Here is a 14090-nt window from a genome sequence, read left to right as displayed (position 1 = left end):
TGCGCATCCTCGCCGGAGGTCGGTGAGCGCTTCTGGCTCCTGTGTTTTCCCACCTCCTCCTCTTACCCATTCAACAGACCGACAAACCTCGCGTACGCGTGCGCACGCTCATGACGGCACTGGCGGCAGCATCGACGGTGGCCGCGAGCGAGGTCATGGAGAACAGTATCAGCGACAGCGGTGAGGCCAGTGGAAGCTCGAAGAGTCGAAGCAGCAGCGTGGACTCTGCGCGCGCCGTAGCCACCGCCCGTGCGTACGACACCGCTGCTATCGCCATCATTCCTGGTCTCGTCGTGCCACTCACGAGCGCCTCCTCCAAGGGTGGTTGTGCGGCCCTCGCGTCTGCCGTCGCCTCTCTCGAAGCATTGGCCAACACGGTGAACACAGTGCTGGACCGGCTGGACAAGGCAGCAGCGTCGCAGCAGCGGCGTCTCAACGCCGTTCAAACACGCATCAGCACCTGTGCCGATTTCGTGGACTGCTTGCGAGGGCGACGCACATCCACGTTGCTGGAAAGCAAACCTCGATACCCTCAGCCCGCGCCGCTCAAGTCCCGCAGCGCCGGGGGCGGTGTGAGAGCGAAGGCGGTCAAGTCGAAGTGGGGCGCGCAGGACGGCGCGAACGCCGCTGCTATCATCATCAGCGGCGTCCCCTCAGCGGTCAGCACGGCTCACAGTCATCGCTTCCTGCGGCCACGCCGCTCCTCCCCGCTGCCGCCGGTTGCGCCGAGCTCCTGCAGCGGGTCCACCACTGACAACTCCGACGACGATGCAGCACAGCAGCCGTCCTACCAGCCGCCGATGCGCGCTGTTCCAGTTGTGTCCGCGCTCGCTGACTCCGAGCGCGCCAACGCCACGGCACACCGCGGTTTAGCTCGGTGTGGCGGCAGCGACAGTGTTGTCAGCAGTCCTGCTCCACCCGTGAACGCTGTCGCTGCCATGCGGCTGGCAGAGTCCATGCCACTGGAGACGGTTCTCTTGGAAGGTGAGGACAGTGGCGCCGTGACGGCAGGGCACGGCGGCCGCAGCGAGGCAGCTGCGGGGGACTTGAACGGGAGGGGTACGTTGGTGAACGCAGCCTCGCCGCAGTCATCTTCCTCCTCCGCACTTGCCTGGCAACCTCGCTGTCTGCCGGCCGTGCGAGGGGGGCAGGTCATGCATAACGCGAGCGAGATGCCCGGCACTCTCAGCGCCCTTGTGAGCTTCCCGGCACGCCGGGTGGCTTACCGGCATCTGGTGGCAGCAAGCGGCAGCAACGGTGGCAACGCGATTGCGTCGGTGCAGCGTGGCGCTCCCATCTACAGAGACCCTTACAGCAGCCCCACAGGGCTTTCGGCGACGGCACGGTCGACGATGACGACGTGGCTGCACAGCACCAGCACGGTGGACATTCAATGCGACTTCACTACGCCGATGCAGGCGCAGCAGTATGCCTTCATCCCCGGTGGCGACGCCGCGGCAGCTTCATCGCGAGCCCTGTTGCGGGACATGCCGCGGAATCTGCCGCTTCAGCACTTGGCTACCGTGCGGCGCTGGGACCAACGTGGCGGGGGTAGGCGAGGCCGCACTGGCAGTAGCACTGGTTCCGAAGTCGACGACGACGACGACGACGAAGAGCGCGACGATGACGGTGGTCCCCGGCAGAAACGCCGTGCGTCGCGTCGGGGTCCGCGCAACTTTGAGACAATCGCCCCTGGCCAAGAGCAGCGACAGCGACGGGCTCGTCGGCGTCACGCTGTCAGTGACGGCAGCACGGCATCAGAGGGGAGTGACGACGATACGGGGGCCGCGGCCCGTGCTGTACACCGCGGGCGTGAAAGCGGTCGAGCGAGGCCCAAGCAACAGCAGGCTCGCGAGACCCCTACCCAGCCCGCTACCACCGCACTCTCCGCTCCGCCTGCTGCGCCTCCGTCGCTGGGACCACCGCCGCCGCCAGGGGTAACGCGCTCCACTACGGCGCCGCCACCGCCGCCGCTCCCGCCGCCGGCGTTGCTGCAAGGCAAGCCGCGCCCGCCAATGTCTCCGCTCGGCGGTGGGGGGGCCGCTCCTCCGCGCGTGCCACCACCGCAACCACCGCCGCCGCCGCCACCACCACCACCAGCGTCGAAGTTGTTGTCAGAGCTGAAGTCTGCCGTCGGAAGTCGTCCGCCACCGCCACCGCCACCACCGCCGCCGCCCTCGTCAAAGCTGTCTGTTGGTGCGAAGCCAGGCGGCGGTCTTGTAGCTCCACCTGCCGCGACACGTGCGCCCCCTCCTCCTCCCCCTCCCCCTCCCCTACCACCTCCGTCACAGAAGTCTGCAGTCAGTGCCCTGACTTCAATGCTGGGCGTGCGGCGCAGGGTCCTGCAAGGCGACGACTCGAGCAGCACCAGCAGTGACAGCGGTATCGCCAACGACACGTACAGCGGCGCTCACAAGAGGCAAGCAGACAGCTCGGACTCGTCTTCATCGTCGACGCCTCCGCGTGCCAATCCTACCGCGCGAGGTCGCATGGTCAGTTCCGCAGCGCCGCGGCTGCCGCCACCGCCGCAGCTGGCCGGCGGCAGCTCCTCAAGCAGCGACGACAGCGACTGATGAAGGCGCCACGGGCGAGCTCAGATGGGGGACGGGGGGGACCAGGACAAGGCGTGTGTGCTTTGAAAAAAGGTGAGCAACTCCCTCCCCCCTCCCCCCGCTCCCACCCACGTGACATGCCTGTGTCCACATCATGTCGGTGGATCCTGCCATGTCCGCCTATGTGAAGGGGCGGGGCGGGGCCGAGGGGAGGGGAGGAGATGGGGCGTATCGGCGGCTCAGAGGTACGCGGAGGCACCGATCTATCACTCGCCTCCGTTTTACGACGGCTTTGTGGTGGTGCTGCGGCTACGGCCTCCCCATTCCCCCCCCCCCTCTCACGGCCTCCTCACCCTCCGTCCGTCCCTCCGTCTGTGTGTGTGTGGAGGAGGAGGGTGGTGCGCTTGCACGTCGAATAATGAAAAAACGCAACGTTTCCGTGAACGGCGGCAGAGCGCACGCACTGCCGACTGCCCCGCGCGGGCACGCCAGCGAGCTTGCAGCAACACCCCGCTGCCGCCGCGAGCGGCCCTCCCCTCAACACCACTGCGCCTCCTCGCTCCCCCCCCCTCCCTCCTCGGCACTGCCCTGCGCACGCTCAAGGGACGTCAGCGAGCCGGAGGCGACGGAGAGCACCCCTTCCCCGCCCACCAGCCACCGTCATCACCCTCGCAGACCTCTTCGCGCGCCCCTCACCCTCTCTCCCACCCTCCTCTATTGGTTGCCCTCTCTTCCTTGATTAAACATTCCCACCCCCAGGCAGGCGACGATGCAAAGACCTGCCGAGCCCGGTCCTGTGACGGCGGCAGCGGGGTCGTTCGCGTCCTCTGCGGCACAGCAGGACCCTGCCAAAGGTGCAGTGGAGGCGAACGACCCCGCCATGCTGACAGCACCGCTCGGCCTGCAGGCGACGGTGCTCTCCCAGCCTCTCTTCTTCCCCTCCTTGGGCGAGGATCTCGGCGACATCGCCGAGGAGGGCGACATCCTCTTCCCCGTTCTTGGTGACCCGTGGAGCCGCGTGCGGCGCGGCCAGCCGCCGTGTAGCTGCCCTACTTCAACGCCGATGGCGTCGTCAGCGCAGCAGCAGCAGCAGCAACCCACCCGCGAGGCCGTCACGATACCGGTGAACTTGTACTTCTCCACATCCTTTTGTGTACAGCCAGTGCTGACACTACCGCGCAGGATGAGCGCACTGCTTGCCAGCGAGGTGTTCCGCGCTCTCCTGTGCTTCCACAACACGGCCAACTACAGCCTAACGCAGGCGCGCTTTCACGTAGGCGTGGCGCAACCGCCGGCGCCGCTGCGGCGTGCCTTACTGCGTTGCACCGCGGAGACGCTCCCACCCAAGTCGCACTACACCCTTGTTGCAGCGGTGCCGCTGAGCGAGGCGAGCACTTATGCGCTGGCGGTGGTGGTGGACTACTACGACCCGAGCGGGCGGCAGCGGCAGCTCAAGTGGAGCAGCACGTTCAAGACGGAGCAACCGATCATGGAAGTGCAGCCGAGGTTTCTGCGATATGTCCGGCCAACGTGGACGGCGGCGAAGGACCAACCAGACGCCAGCGACAGCGACAGTGGATCCGAGCAGCGCTCATCAACTTCCTCACGCGCGTACGCGCTCTACCGACTGAGCATTGGCCTGAAGAACATGTCAAGCGTGCCGCTCTGCCTCGCCGACTCTAAGCTGGTTCTGCCAAGCCTCGCCCATCACCGCGGTGCGGCGGTGTTCCGTGAGGTGGTGGCAAGCGACGGCCGCGTAGAAACCGCGGAGCTGCGAAAGTGTTGCCGCACTTCGTCAACGGCAGCGGAAGGATCGCGGGTGCCGGCGCCGGTCCTCCTCATGCCGGGCGACAAGCACCTGCTGCTCTTCACCGTTGGCATCCTCCTGGAGGAGCTGCGGCACGCCACGGTGGTGCACGGCCGCGGCGGCCTCATGACACGTCGTCTTAGTCCTCGGCTTTCATCACTGGGGTATGTGCAGTGGACGTGGTGCCGCGCGAATGGAGAGACTGGAACGGCGCGGAGCGCACCGCTGCGCGTCAACGAGCTCTTGATAGAGGCGGAGGTGGAGCTGCGCGTCACACACGTCATCGCTGAGTCGGCAGCCCACCCCCCGACACGGCCACCACGGTCGAGGACGGCAGCTTCGGAGGGCGGTGGCGTTGCGACAGCTGATCCTCACCACCATGCGCTGCACAAGCAAACACCGCCTGCGCCTCTCCTTGCTGGGTCGCCCGTCACGGTACAATTCAAGGTGGTCAACCACAGCAACGTGCATCGCTACGACGTGGCGGTCAAGGTTCGTGTGGAGCATCTAGCGCCGCAGTGGCTCTACGCGGGGCCCACCGTGCGCCTGCTCGGTCTTCTAGAGTCTGCAAGCAGTCTAGCCTTTTCTCTGACGCTCCTGCCATGGCAGGCGGGGTGGCGCAGCCTCTCACGCGACGCGATAGAACTCGTGGACGCTCGCACGCCGCAGACCGTCCTGTGGCCGCCGTCTGCAACGGCCCTGCTGCAGTCCGTCTCGGGCGAGAGCGATGTCAACCTCGGTGAAGCGGCCAGCGTGCGTGGCGACAAGACAGACGGGGGCGAGGAGGCGACGCTGGCGGCGACAGCGCCGGCGATCGCGGCGGTTGCCATGAAGGCCCTCCCGGCTGTGAATGCTGACACGCTGTGCGATGTGTTGGTTCTCTGACGGAACGCGACGTGTGTGTGTGTGTGTGCGCTCTCGGCCCCTTCTCCACCCCCCCCCCCGCCCGCCCTCCCTCCCTATCCCTGCCCCTTGTCACTGCTGCTGTCCTTGTAGTGGACATCTTGTCGCCATCACTCCTCCTGTGGTTCGTCCGGGGGGCGGTGACGCTGCGGAGGGTCGAGGGACGCCAGGGAAATCATGGCGGAGAAAAGAAGCGGGAATGGCCGTAAAGCCCTTCGCCCTCGCTCTCGCTCTGTGTGTGTGTGTGTGCGACGCTAATGCTCGAACCCGCCCCGCCCACGACGCCCGCGCCCGGCTCCAAGGTGAGGCCGACCCTTCAACGGCCACCTCCTGAGTAGAGCAATGGATCCAAGAGGCGAACACATATCGCCAAGCGTCTGGCGAGCGCTCCCTTCCCCTTCCCCTTCCCCTTCCCCTCCACCCCGGACATGCGTGTGCCTCTGCGCACAGCTCTCCCCAGCCCACCTGAGTAACCCAACGCCTGCCTCTCCTCCCCTGTCTTTCCCCTCTCCCTCCCCCCCCCCTCTGCTGCTGATGACGTGGTTGGCACGTCATCGATTCGCCCCTGCACATCGCCCTCTTCATCCGCATCCCCAAGCATCGACAGCGCACCCCCTATCACGGCACTCCCTCCCCCTGCCCTCTGCCGGCGTCTGCGCACGTGCCTGGGTGTGGTGCCGCTGGCAGGCTGCCCTCATCCTTTCCCTGACTTCTTGGTGAATGAGCGACTTTCATGTGGTCTATGAACGAGCGCAGCTCGCCGACGCTGTCCCTCGCCCCGCCGCTCCCCCTCCCCTTGGGCGGAGCCCCCGTCACCGTCGCCGCTGCCGCCGCATCAGCATCTCCCCCAGAACCGTCGCGGGATCAAGTCCATACCGCGCACGACGGGCAGGTCTCTCTTATCCCTCTTCAGCGGCAAATTTGCGGTAGACCCCGCGACTCCCCTCGGCACCGCCACAGCCGCGGCAAAGGCAGGCGGAGGTTGAGTGTGTAGTCAACGTTTGGGCGGTTGCAGGCCACCGTCAAGTTACGTGTGCCCATGGACTCGCACGCGTCACTGACCTCCCTTGCGATGTCCTTCCACACGGCCGTTGACGAACAGCAACGGCCCTCAAACAACACCCCGCTCCCCAGCCGCTGTGCGTCGCCTGACGCAGGTGGTTACATCACCGGTCACGCGCACCGCGGCACCCAACGCCAGGCGTCGTCGTCGTCCCTGAGTAATGAAGGCGCAACAGACACGACAGCTGCGAGCAGCGCTGTCGATGGCGCACGTCAGCCTGCTCCTGCAACAGCCGCAGCCGCTGTTGGGGCACCCTCGCAGCGACGCGCCTTCTCAGCGCTTAGATGTCCTGTGCATCACCGGTGTCACTCGCCCACCTCGTCGCGGCACGACTTGGACAGCGTCGTCGAGGAGTTTCTGAAGAAGGCGACGAACGACGCAGATGTGCCCCCGGGCCTCCTACGATTTCTGCAAGTACGGCGGAACCACCAGCGGCAACGGCAGCAGGCCCAGCTGCGCCCACTGGCGCACTCACCGTTGGGGCCGACCCTCTCCGTGAACTCCGTACGAAATGGCGCCCAGAGAGCGCCACCTCCGCAGTCGTGGGCAGTGCCCTCGCACGGGCCCGACTCCGCCACGTCCCGCAAGGCGGCAACGGCCCCGATGGCAGCGAACAGTAACGACGACAACGTCCTCTTCCATGACTACAGCAGCGGCACCGTTGGCAGACAGCTCTGCTGGCTATCCGAGGCCGTCGCCCCGGGGAGCCCGAGCGGCTTAGCAGAGGAAGACGAGGAAAAGGACACGACTCTCAGCGCCACCGGTGGTGGCGGCAACAGCGCGCATGCGCGGCCAAGGCCAACGACGGCGACGGCGACCACAGTAAAGCAGCTGGAGGCGCACATGTTTCACCAGCGTCGCTACAGTACCGTCACAGACGTCTGTGAGGGCGTCCGCGGAGGGGACAGCTTCGGCGACGGCGCCACTGCCTGCTTCGACTCAGCCGCTTCTCTTATAAGGCTGCAACGCGCGTACCAACCGCTGTCTAGCACCGCTACCGTTAGCAGCTCCCACTCGCCGGCTCCCTTTGGCTTTCTCGGCAGCCAGCCGTGTCCACAGCCGGAGGGCGTGCCGCGCGCGCTGCAGGAGTCCGGTAGCCCCCCGCTCCGACGCACAAGCAGCGGCACTGGTAGAGCGCACGCTGTTCCCATTCACAAGGTGGCTGGGGTGCTGCCGCACCCTGAGCAGCCGCGGGAGCCGCATCAGCCTCCGCACAACGCACAAAATCGTAGCGCCGATAGCCCCGGTGCCGCCGAGGCTGCGGTTGCGGTAGTGAATTGCGGCGGTGGCGACACGGAAGACACGTATCAGTCAACATCGTCCGCCTCCCTCATCCCTTCTCCTCTCTCGCTGATGCCGTCAGCTCAGCGTGGCATCACCACCTCAGCGAGCGCGCGCTTCACCGCCTCCAGCGCGCGGCAACTGCCACACGTGGTGAATGACGCGGATTGGAGGAGCCGCTCCGGCGTGCCACCAGCGCCGCTGCTTCAGCTCTCATTGGCCGCGCCTCGCGCGTCCTCGCGGCTGTCGGTGTCGGCGCGCTTCTTCGGCGGTGCCACGACGGCGAACACCACGATCCTCGGCAACGCCAGCATCACCGACGTCCCCCACGCGAACTTGCCATCTTCTGTGGCTGCTACGTGCGGCATGTTGGCGCCGACCACAGCCAGTGCAGACTGGGGGTCGTTCGGCAGCCTTGGGATGTCGAGCGTGCAGCTGTACCAACACCAGCCGCGCTTCCGCCTAGTTCAAACCGGAGGCGCGAGCAATCATAGCAGCAGTGCCACCAAGTCGACGGGGGCTGAGGCGGCGACGGCAGCGGCGGCTGTCAGCCTCTTTGACGTCACCGCTGGGAGTGTATCGGGTCGAATGTCTTCGTATGGGGAGATGGAGCCGTCGCTGACTGCCGGCGTGACGTGGATCGGTCAGCTCTTCTCGTACGCCGCGTCGGTCACCTCGCTCACCACAGGCACGTTCACCAGCACCACCAACTACTGCTGCAGTGGCGCGAGTAACTCGATGACGGTTTGAGTGACGCGGGTGGAGGGGGGGGGGCACCGATCCCTCTTGCAGTCGCTCTCGTCACGCTGTCGACGTCCCCCTGACAGTCTTCATCGCCTCCAACACAGCCCCTGCGTCGAGTCACGGGTGAGGGATTAACGGCGCACTCCACCGCACTGCCGCAGTACCATCTCAGCCGCAGCACGCGCACCTTTGCGGGAAGTCTGTGGCGTGACACCGGGGCCGGCACCGCGACACCCCCTGTGCCAGCCTGAGAGGCTGCACGCGGTCAGCATTACCGGTTGCAACAGCAGCGGTAGGCTCGAGCCTGCCACACCACCACTGCCGCTCGCGGCGACAGAGCCCACGCACCTCTCCCACGCAGCCGCGTCGGTCGTCAGTGCATAATAATGCCGAGTCCTCCAGCGACGGGTGTATATATACATATACATACATGGGCGTGGATGGGGATGAACGACGATGCCCACTAACGACGGCAGTACTGACGGGGCAGATCGAGAGACGAGGTGAGTCGCCTTTCGCTCTCGTTCTCTCCCGGCGGCTCAACGTGTGTGTGTGTGCTAAGCGCCCGACGTCACCACCACCACCCTCGCCCGCCACCCCATTCACTTTCCCTCCCATCGTTCGCCGCGCGTGCGCGTGTGTTCCTCTCTTGCCGCCCTCACCCACCCACCCCCGTTCCTTTCGCCTTGAGCGTGTTTCCATGTGTGTGTGTATATATATATTTATATTCGTCGTGCATGCGGGTGTGTCCTCGATGTTTGTCTTCCCCACTCTCCTCCCCCTTCCCTTCCTCGTGTCGTGCACGCTATACAAGGACACGCACAGGCGAAGCAGAAAAGGGAGGCTGCGCGCGCCTCTCTCTCTCTGGCTGTCTCTGTCAGTGGGGGGGGGGAGGGTGTGCGCGCTTGCATGTGTATAGGCACGTGCTGCTGCTCCTGCTGCTGCTGCTGCTGTCAACACTTCTTTCATGGCTTCACCCCCCTTCACCCCACCCTCCTCCTCCACCTCCCGCCTCGTCGCCCTCTCGTCTTCCTCCATCAGTGACAGAGAGGTGGAGGTGGTGGTGGTGGTGGATGAGGGGAGGCGGCGTTCTGCTGTCCATGCGCACGGCCAGTGGGCGGATCGACCTATTGGGTGTCTCGCTCTCCACCTTGCGTGCATGCGTGTGTGTGTGTGTGCGTCTGTGTGTCTATGCGAGAGAGGTGGGGAGCGATGCACCCATGAGCGTCCCCTCAGCGTGTGCGGGGTCATAACGCTACGTCCCCACTCGATGTATGGGGTTATGTGCATATCTTTGTGTCTGTGCGTGTGCGTGCACGCGTGTAGAGGAGTGCACTCGTGCCGGATGGCTTTCCTAAGCGCTATCTTACTTTTGTGCCTTCCTCTTGCTCTCTACTCGATGCGGCGCCTTTCCTCAGTGATTGGTGTCGCGAAGGATCTCTCGTCGTGTTAGTGAATACATACCCCTCTTGCTGTGTGCGCACGCACGCATGCACGCGTCTGTGTGTGTGTGTGTGTGTGTGTCTACGGCCGTCTCCCGCCACGCGATGGTGGGGCCCTGTCGCAAAGGCCGTGGTGATGGTGTATGTGACCTCACGCTGTGTGGCAGACATATGGACACGCGCTAAACAAACGACACAGCGATGCTTGCAGCTGGCGGTGTGTGGGGTGTTCTGCATCCGACACACGTCACTGGAATAGACGAGTAGAGAAGGACGGAAGAACAGCGGGCGCTACACCGTTTTTCGGTGATGCTGCCGCGGCTGTAGCTCTCCTAGGCAATGTCATTACTCTGCCCATGCACGCTGCCCTTGTCTCCTCCCCTCTCCTTATCCCGCGCAAACACACACACACACACATGTGTGCCGACGCCAGCGTCGGCACGGACGTCGCTGCCTCTAGTGCCGTCACCTTTCTCTTGTCTGGACTTGTCTCGCCTGGAGACCACGACGTCGGACCGCTCACACACCGTCCACAACTAAGCACGACGACCGCCCGCTATCGAGAAGACGGGAGAAGAAGAAGGGGTACGGCCTCAGCTGCCATTTCTTCTGCGTTGCAGCGGCAGCAGCGTCTACGACGTCGTGCACCGCAGAGCCCGTCCTTCCACCCTTTCCCTCCCCCCTTGCCCCTGCTCAAACTCCCTCGCACAGGTGGGGCGTGTGCTCTGTCGCGTCTCCTGCCGTTGATGACTTACTGCGGGAGACGTCCCACGTAGACACACAACGCACAGCACTGAGCCGTGCGCCGCATCGCCTCCCCTGCGCGCCACCTCCTCACCCCCTCCCTCCCATTATATTCTTCTTTGGGGAAGTAGTAGGAGTAGTAGGAGGAGGGGGTGGCCTCATCTATCCTTCGGTGCGGTTGTGTGGGAAGCCTTGCCGCCGCCGCCGCCTCGCACGCCACGGTGACAAGAGTGGTCGAGCAAGCTTCTTGGGCGCGCCACTGCACTCCTCCACACAGACGCGGCGCACGCGTCGGGCGCATAGAGATAAGTCTCTCCCCCTCCACCCCCCTCTTACACGCCAGCGCGCAACACAGGTTACACGGGTACCGTGCTTCATGAGCACCGTCAACGCCTTTCCTGCCGCCCCGCCGCAGCCCCGCGAGCATCTGAACATCATCTATTCTGATGAGGGCAAGCGGTACAAGCTCAGCTTGCGCACCCCGATTGGCCGCCTCACAATTGGCAAGGTGAAGCAGTGCCTCGCCGCCGCCAGCTCGTGCCCAATCCCGCTGCAAGACATGGTTCTGCACCTCAACGGAGTGCCGCTGAGCAACGACAAGGATTTGTGCTCCAGCCTCGGCATCGGCAATGGGGCCACCCTCTCCGTGGAGCCTCGGCATCCACCGCGCAAGTCCAACGGCGGCGAAAGTGATGGCGACGGAGATGCGTGGCAGCGCCACAGCCCGCGAAGGCGAGGGGCGAGGGACGCGCAATCGCCCGTCGGCGCTGCAGCCGCCGGTGCCACCGCGCCGTCTTCGCCGTCATCACCGCTCCCGATGTCGCGCCAGCGCCGCCTGCTGGAGCTGCAGACGCTCCAGCAGCAGGACGCGATGCTGCACAACGACAACGTTGTGCGGGATGACGTGTTGCGGCACACGATGCACCGCGTTGAAGAAGAAATAGACCAGGCAAACCTGCGCCGTCGCCAGCTCCAGCGGCAGCGCGAGAGCGCGGAAGAGGAGCTGCAGCGCATGAGTGAAAAGGAGGCCGAGGCGGCACGCGAGCGGGAGCGGCTTGCCCTGCTGCGGGCGCAGGAGGCGGCACGCGCGACCGAGCGGGCGGCGCAGCTGATGGAGCGTCGTGAGCAACTCCGTGCCGACCAGGAGGCCGCCCGCGCCGTGGCGATGCTGAAGCTCGAGAACGAGAAGAAGAAGGCACTGCTGGCGCAGCAACAGGCATTCTTCGACGCCGAGCGAGAGCGGGCGCAGCTGGAGCAAGAACACTTCGAGGCCACAGCCAAGACTCGCGAGCTTGAGCTGCGGGCGCGCGAAATCGACATAGAGCATCTGCGGCTCGCTCGCATCCGTGAAGCGCGGGCACTGGACATGGATCGCCGCCTGGCCGTGAAGCAGCGACTGCACTACTACGCCCAACTTGGCGTTGAGGCACCGCGGGCGCTGCAGCGCGAGGCGGCGGCGCTGTTCCTGACCGAAGAGGGAGAGACGGATGACGATGCGGAGGGTGAGGAGCCGGTGGGCGACGGCTGCAGGCGCTGGCCTAGCGCCCAGCGTCATCGCCCGAACTCCAAGATGAGCGTCACGGGGTTCAAAGGTCACACCGGCAAGGCGGTCGCAAGTAGTCTAGACACGGACAACAATGACCTCGTGTGCAGCCGCGGGCCATCGTCGTCTCCGCTGTCGCACGCCGGCCAAGGTGTTGCTGCGGTGGCAATAATGCCAGATGGCGGCTTCTATGATGCGCGCGAGAACGCCGAGGAGAACCTGCGGCGCCTCGGCGACGACCTCGGCCTCCGCGACAGGCTGCAGTTTGACGACAGTAACACCTGCGTCATCAGCATCGACGGCGAGTACACGCTTCTCGTGATGTACGACGCCGCGACGGAGCGACTTTACCTCTACTCGACCTTGCTGGCGTCGCTGCCGCCGGTAGTGCAGGCCACGGCCGAGGGTCGGCTGAAGCTGTATGAGTTCCTGCTGGAGGCGTCGCTGCTGGGGCGCGAGATGTGCGGTGGCGGCGTCGGTGCCTCGTTGCGGAACGACTTTGTCCTCATGTCCGCCAGCCTGTACATGCCGACGAGCCAACCGTGGTCGCTGCGCACCCTGGCGCCGCAGTTCTTGCACTGTCTCCGGCACTGGCGCGCGAAGCTTACCGAGTTCTTGCAGACCCTGGAGGCTCAGGAGGGCCACGCCCAGAGCGGTGGTACTGGTGCTGGGCCGGCAACCCCGCCAGCGGCGGCACGACAACCGCCACAGCACCATGTGTATACTTCCTCTGCATCCTCCCTATCGCCCTCCATGACCCGCAGCGCCCCGCGCGCCGACTCAGCGGCCACCAGCGTCGCCAGTCCTCAGCCGAAAAGCTGCGCAACCTCCCCATCTCCGTTGCAGGCCTTCAACACGGCGGCGTTAGCGGCGACACCACTGGCGGCGCCGCACACCTCGTCGTCCAACGGCACTGCCAAGCGGGTTCTTCCGGTCCTGGGACTCGAGGTGACCGGCACCGTGCTGGTCAATGGGGTGCCGACACACTACCAGGACGGCGTCCTGGTAGTGAACGCGGCGGGTCCGTCGGTGCTCGCTGGGGTGCAGCCGAACGACTTCATCGAAGAGCTGAACGGGGCACGCATCCACAACGTCGGCGACTTCCGCCGTGTCATCGAGGAGCAGCTGACGCCAGGCATGCTTGTGCCGGTGCGCATCAACCGTGGTGGGGTGGCGATGGTGGTGACAGTGCGCGTAGAGGCAGGGCGATCCCTGTAGCATAGCAGTGCAACGCACTGCTTGGGTTTCCGAATCGTGTGCGTGGCATGCGTGCGACAGCGAGAGGCAGAGGGGAAAGCCGAAAGAAGTGGTGATGAGGGGGCGTGAGTCGGTACATGACGGGGATGGATACCACCACAGCAGCAGCCATGTTCTCTGTGATGCGTCATTGCATCGCCGTTCGGGTGCCAGCACAGACATCCTCACAGCACGTGCAACTCTCGCCCATGACATCCCACCGCCACCACCACCACCGCCTCCGGGCCGCGTAGCTGCCGTGGCTCCTTGGGCACACACACGCACACACGTTGACTTCAAGACATAGAACAGGATCGGTACAGAAAAGTGCGCTGCCATGGCGGACGGCTCTGCCCGCTGCCGCGGCAGCTGTGCAAGGGCGAATCACGCACACGCACGCAAGACTCTCACGTCGGGAGAGGGCTGCACGAGCGGGATGCAGCACGAGAAACGAAGTCGCTGATGACAAGAAGTTGATTGCCATCGGTGTCGCCCATGTCGCGCGGCAGAGGCGCCCTTTTCTCTGTGAGAGGCTCTGTTGTCAGGGAGGTGGAGGAGCGGGAGGGCCTCTACGGCAGTGCGCGTGCGTTACTGAGGAGGAGGAGCGGCAGTTTCGCTGCCACGCCCCCTTACGGCGACTGCCTCTCTGCCCTCCACCGCCTATGCATCCACGCGCACCCGTCTCGCTGCGCGCGGTCGAACTGCACACAGCTCATGTGTTTGGGTGGTCGTGTGTCTGTGTCTGTGGGTGTGTGGGGGTTTAGCTGCACGCCCA

At 65.2% G+C, this 14090-nt stretch overlaps 4 protein-coding genes across 4 annotated transcripts; all 4 read left to right on the top strand.

The window, feature by feature from the left end:
- Positions 1 to 155: 155 nt before the first annotated feature.
- Positions 156 to 2573, top strand: LMXM_04_0740 (conserved hypothetical protein; the record flags this gene model as incomplete). Its single annotated transcript, XM_003871793.1, has 1 exon — positions 156 to 2573. The coding sequence occupies one exon, from the start codon at positions 156 to 158 to the stop codon at positions 2571 to 2573; it is 2418 nt and encodes an 805-aa protein (XP_003871842.1).
- Positions 2574 to 3321: 748 nt separating this feature from the next.
- On the top strand, positions 3322 to 5244 carry LMXM_04_0730 (uncharacterized protein; the record flags this gene model as incomplete). The annotated part of the gene is made up of 1 exon (XM_003871792.1): positions 3322 to 5244. The coding sequence occupies one exon, from the start codon at positions 3322 to 3324 to the stop codon at positions 5242 to 5244; it is 1923 nt and encodes a 640-aa protein (XP_003871841.1).
- A 1090-nt stretch (positions 5245 to 6334) lies between these two features.
- On the top strand, positions 6335 to 8356 carry LMXM_04_0720 (hypothetical protein; the record flags this gene model as incomplete). Its single annotated transcript, XM_003871791.1, has 1 exon — positions 6335 to 8356. One exon carries the CDS (start codon positions 6335 to 6337, stop codon positions 8354 to 8356), a length of 2022 nt encoding a protein of 673 aa, XP_003871840.1.
- Positions 8357 to 10912: 2556 nt separating this feature from the next.
- LMXM_04_0710 (conserved hypothetical protein) lies at positions 10913 to 13297 on the top strand (the record flags this gene model as incomplete). The annotated part of the gene is made up of 1 exon (XM_003871790.1): positions 10913 to 13297. One exon carries the CDS (start codon positions 10913 to 10915, stop codon positions 13295 to 13297), a length of 2385 nt encoding a protein of 794 aa, XP_003871839.1.
- Positions 13298 to 14090: the final 793 nt, after the last annotated feature.

This window comes from Leishmania mexicana, chromosome 4 (assembly GCF_000234665.1).
Source record: "Leishmania mexicana MHOM/GT/2001/U1103 complete genome, chromosome 4".
In the NCBI taxonomy this organism is placed as follows: Eukaryota; Euglenozoa; class Kinetoplastea; order Trypanosomatida; family Trypanosomatidae; genus Leishmania; species Leishmania mexicana.
The sequence above is the reverse complement of the archived record's forward strand: the minus strand, read 5'-3'. Positions and strand labels throughout refer to the sequence as shown.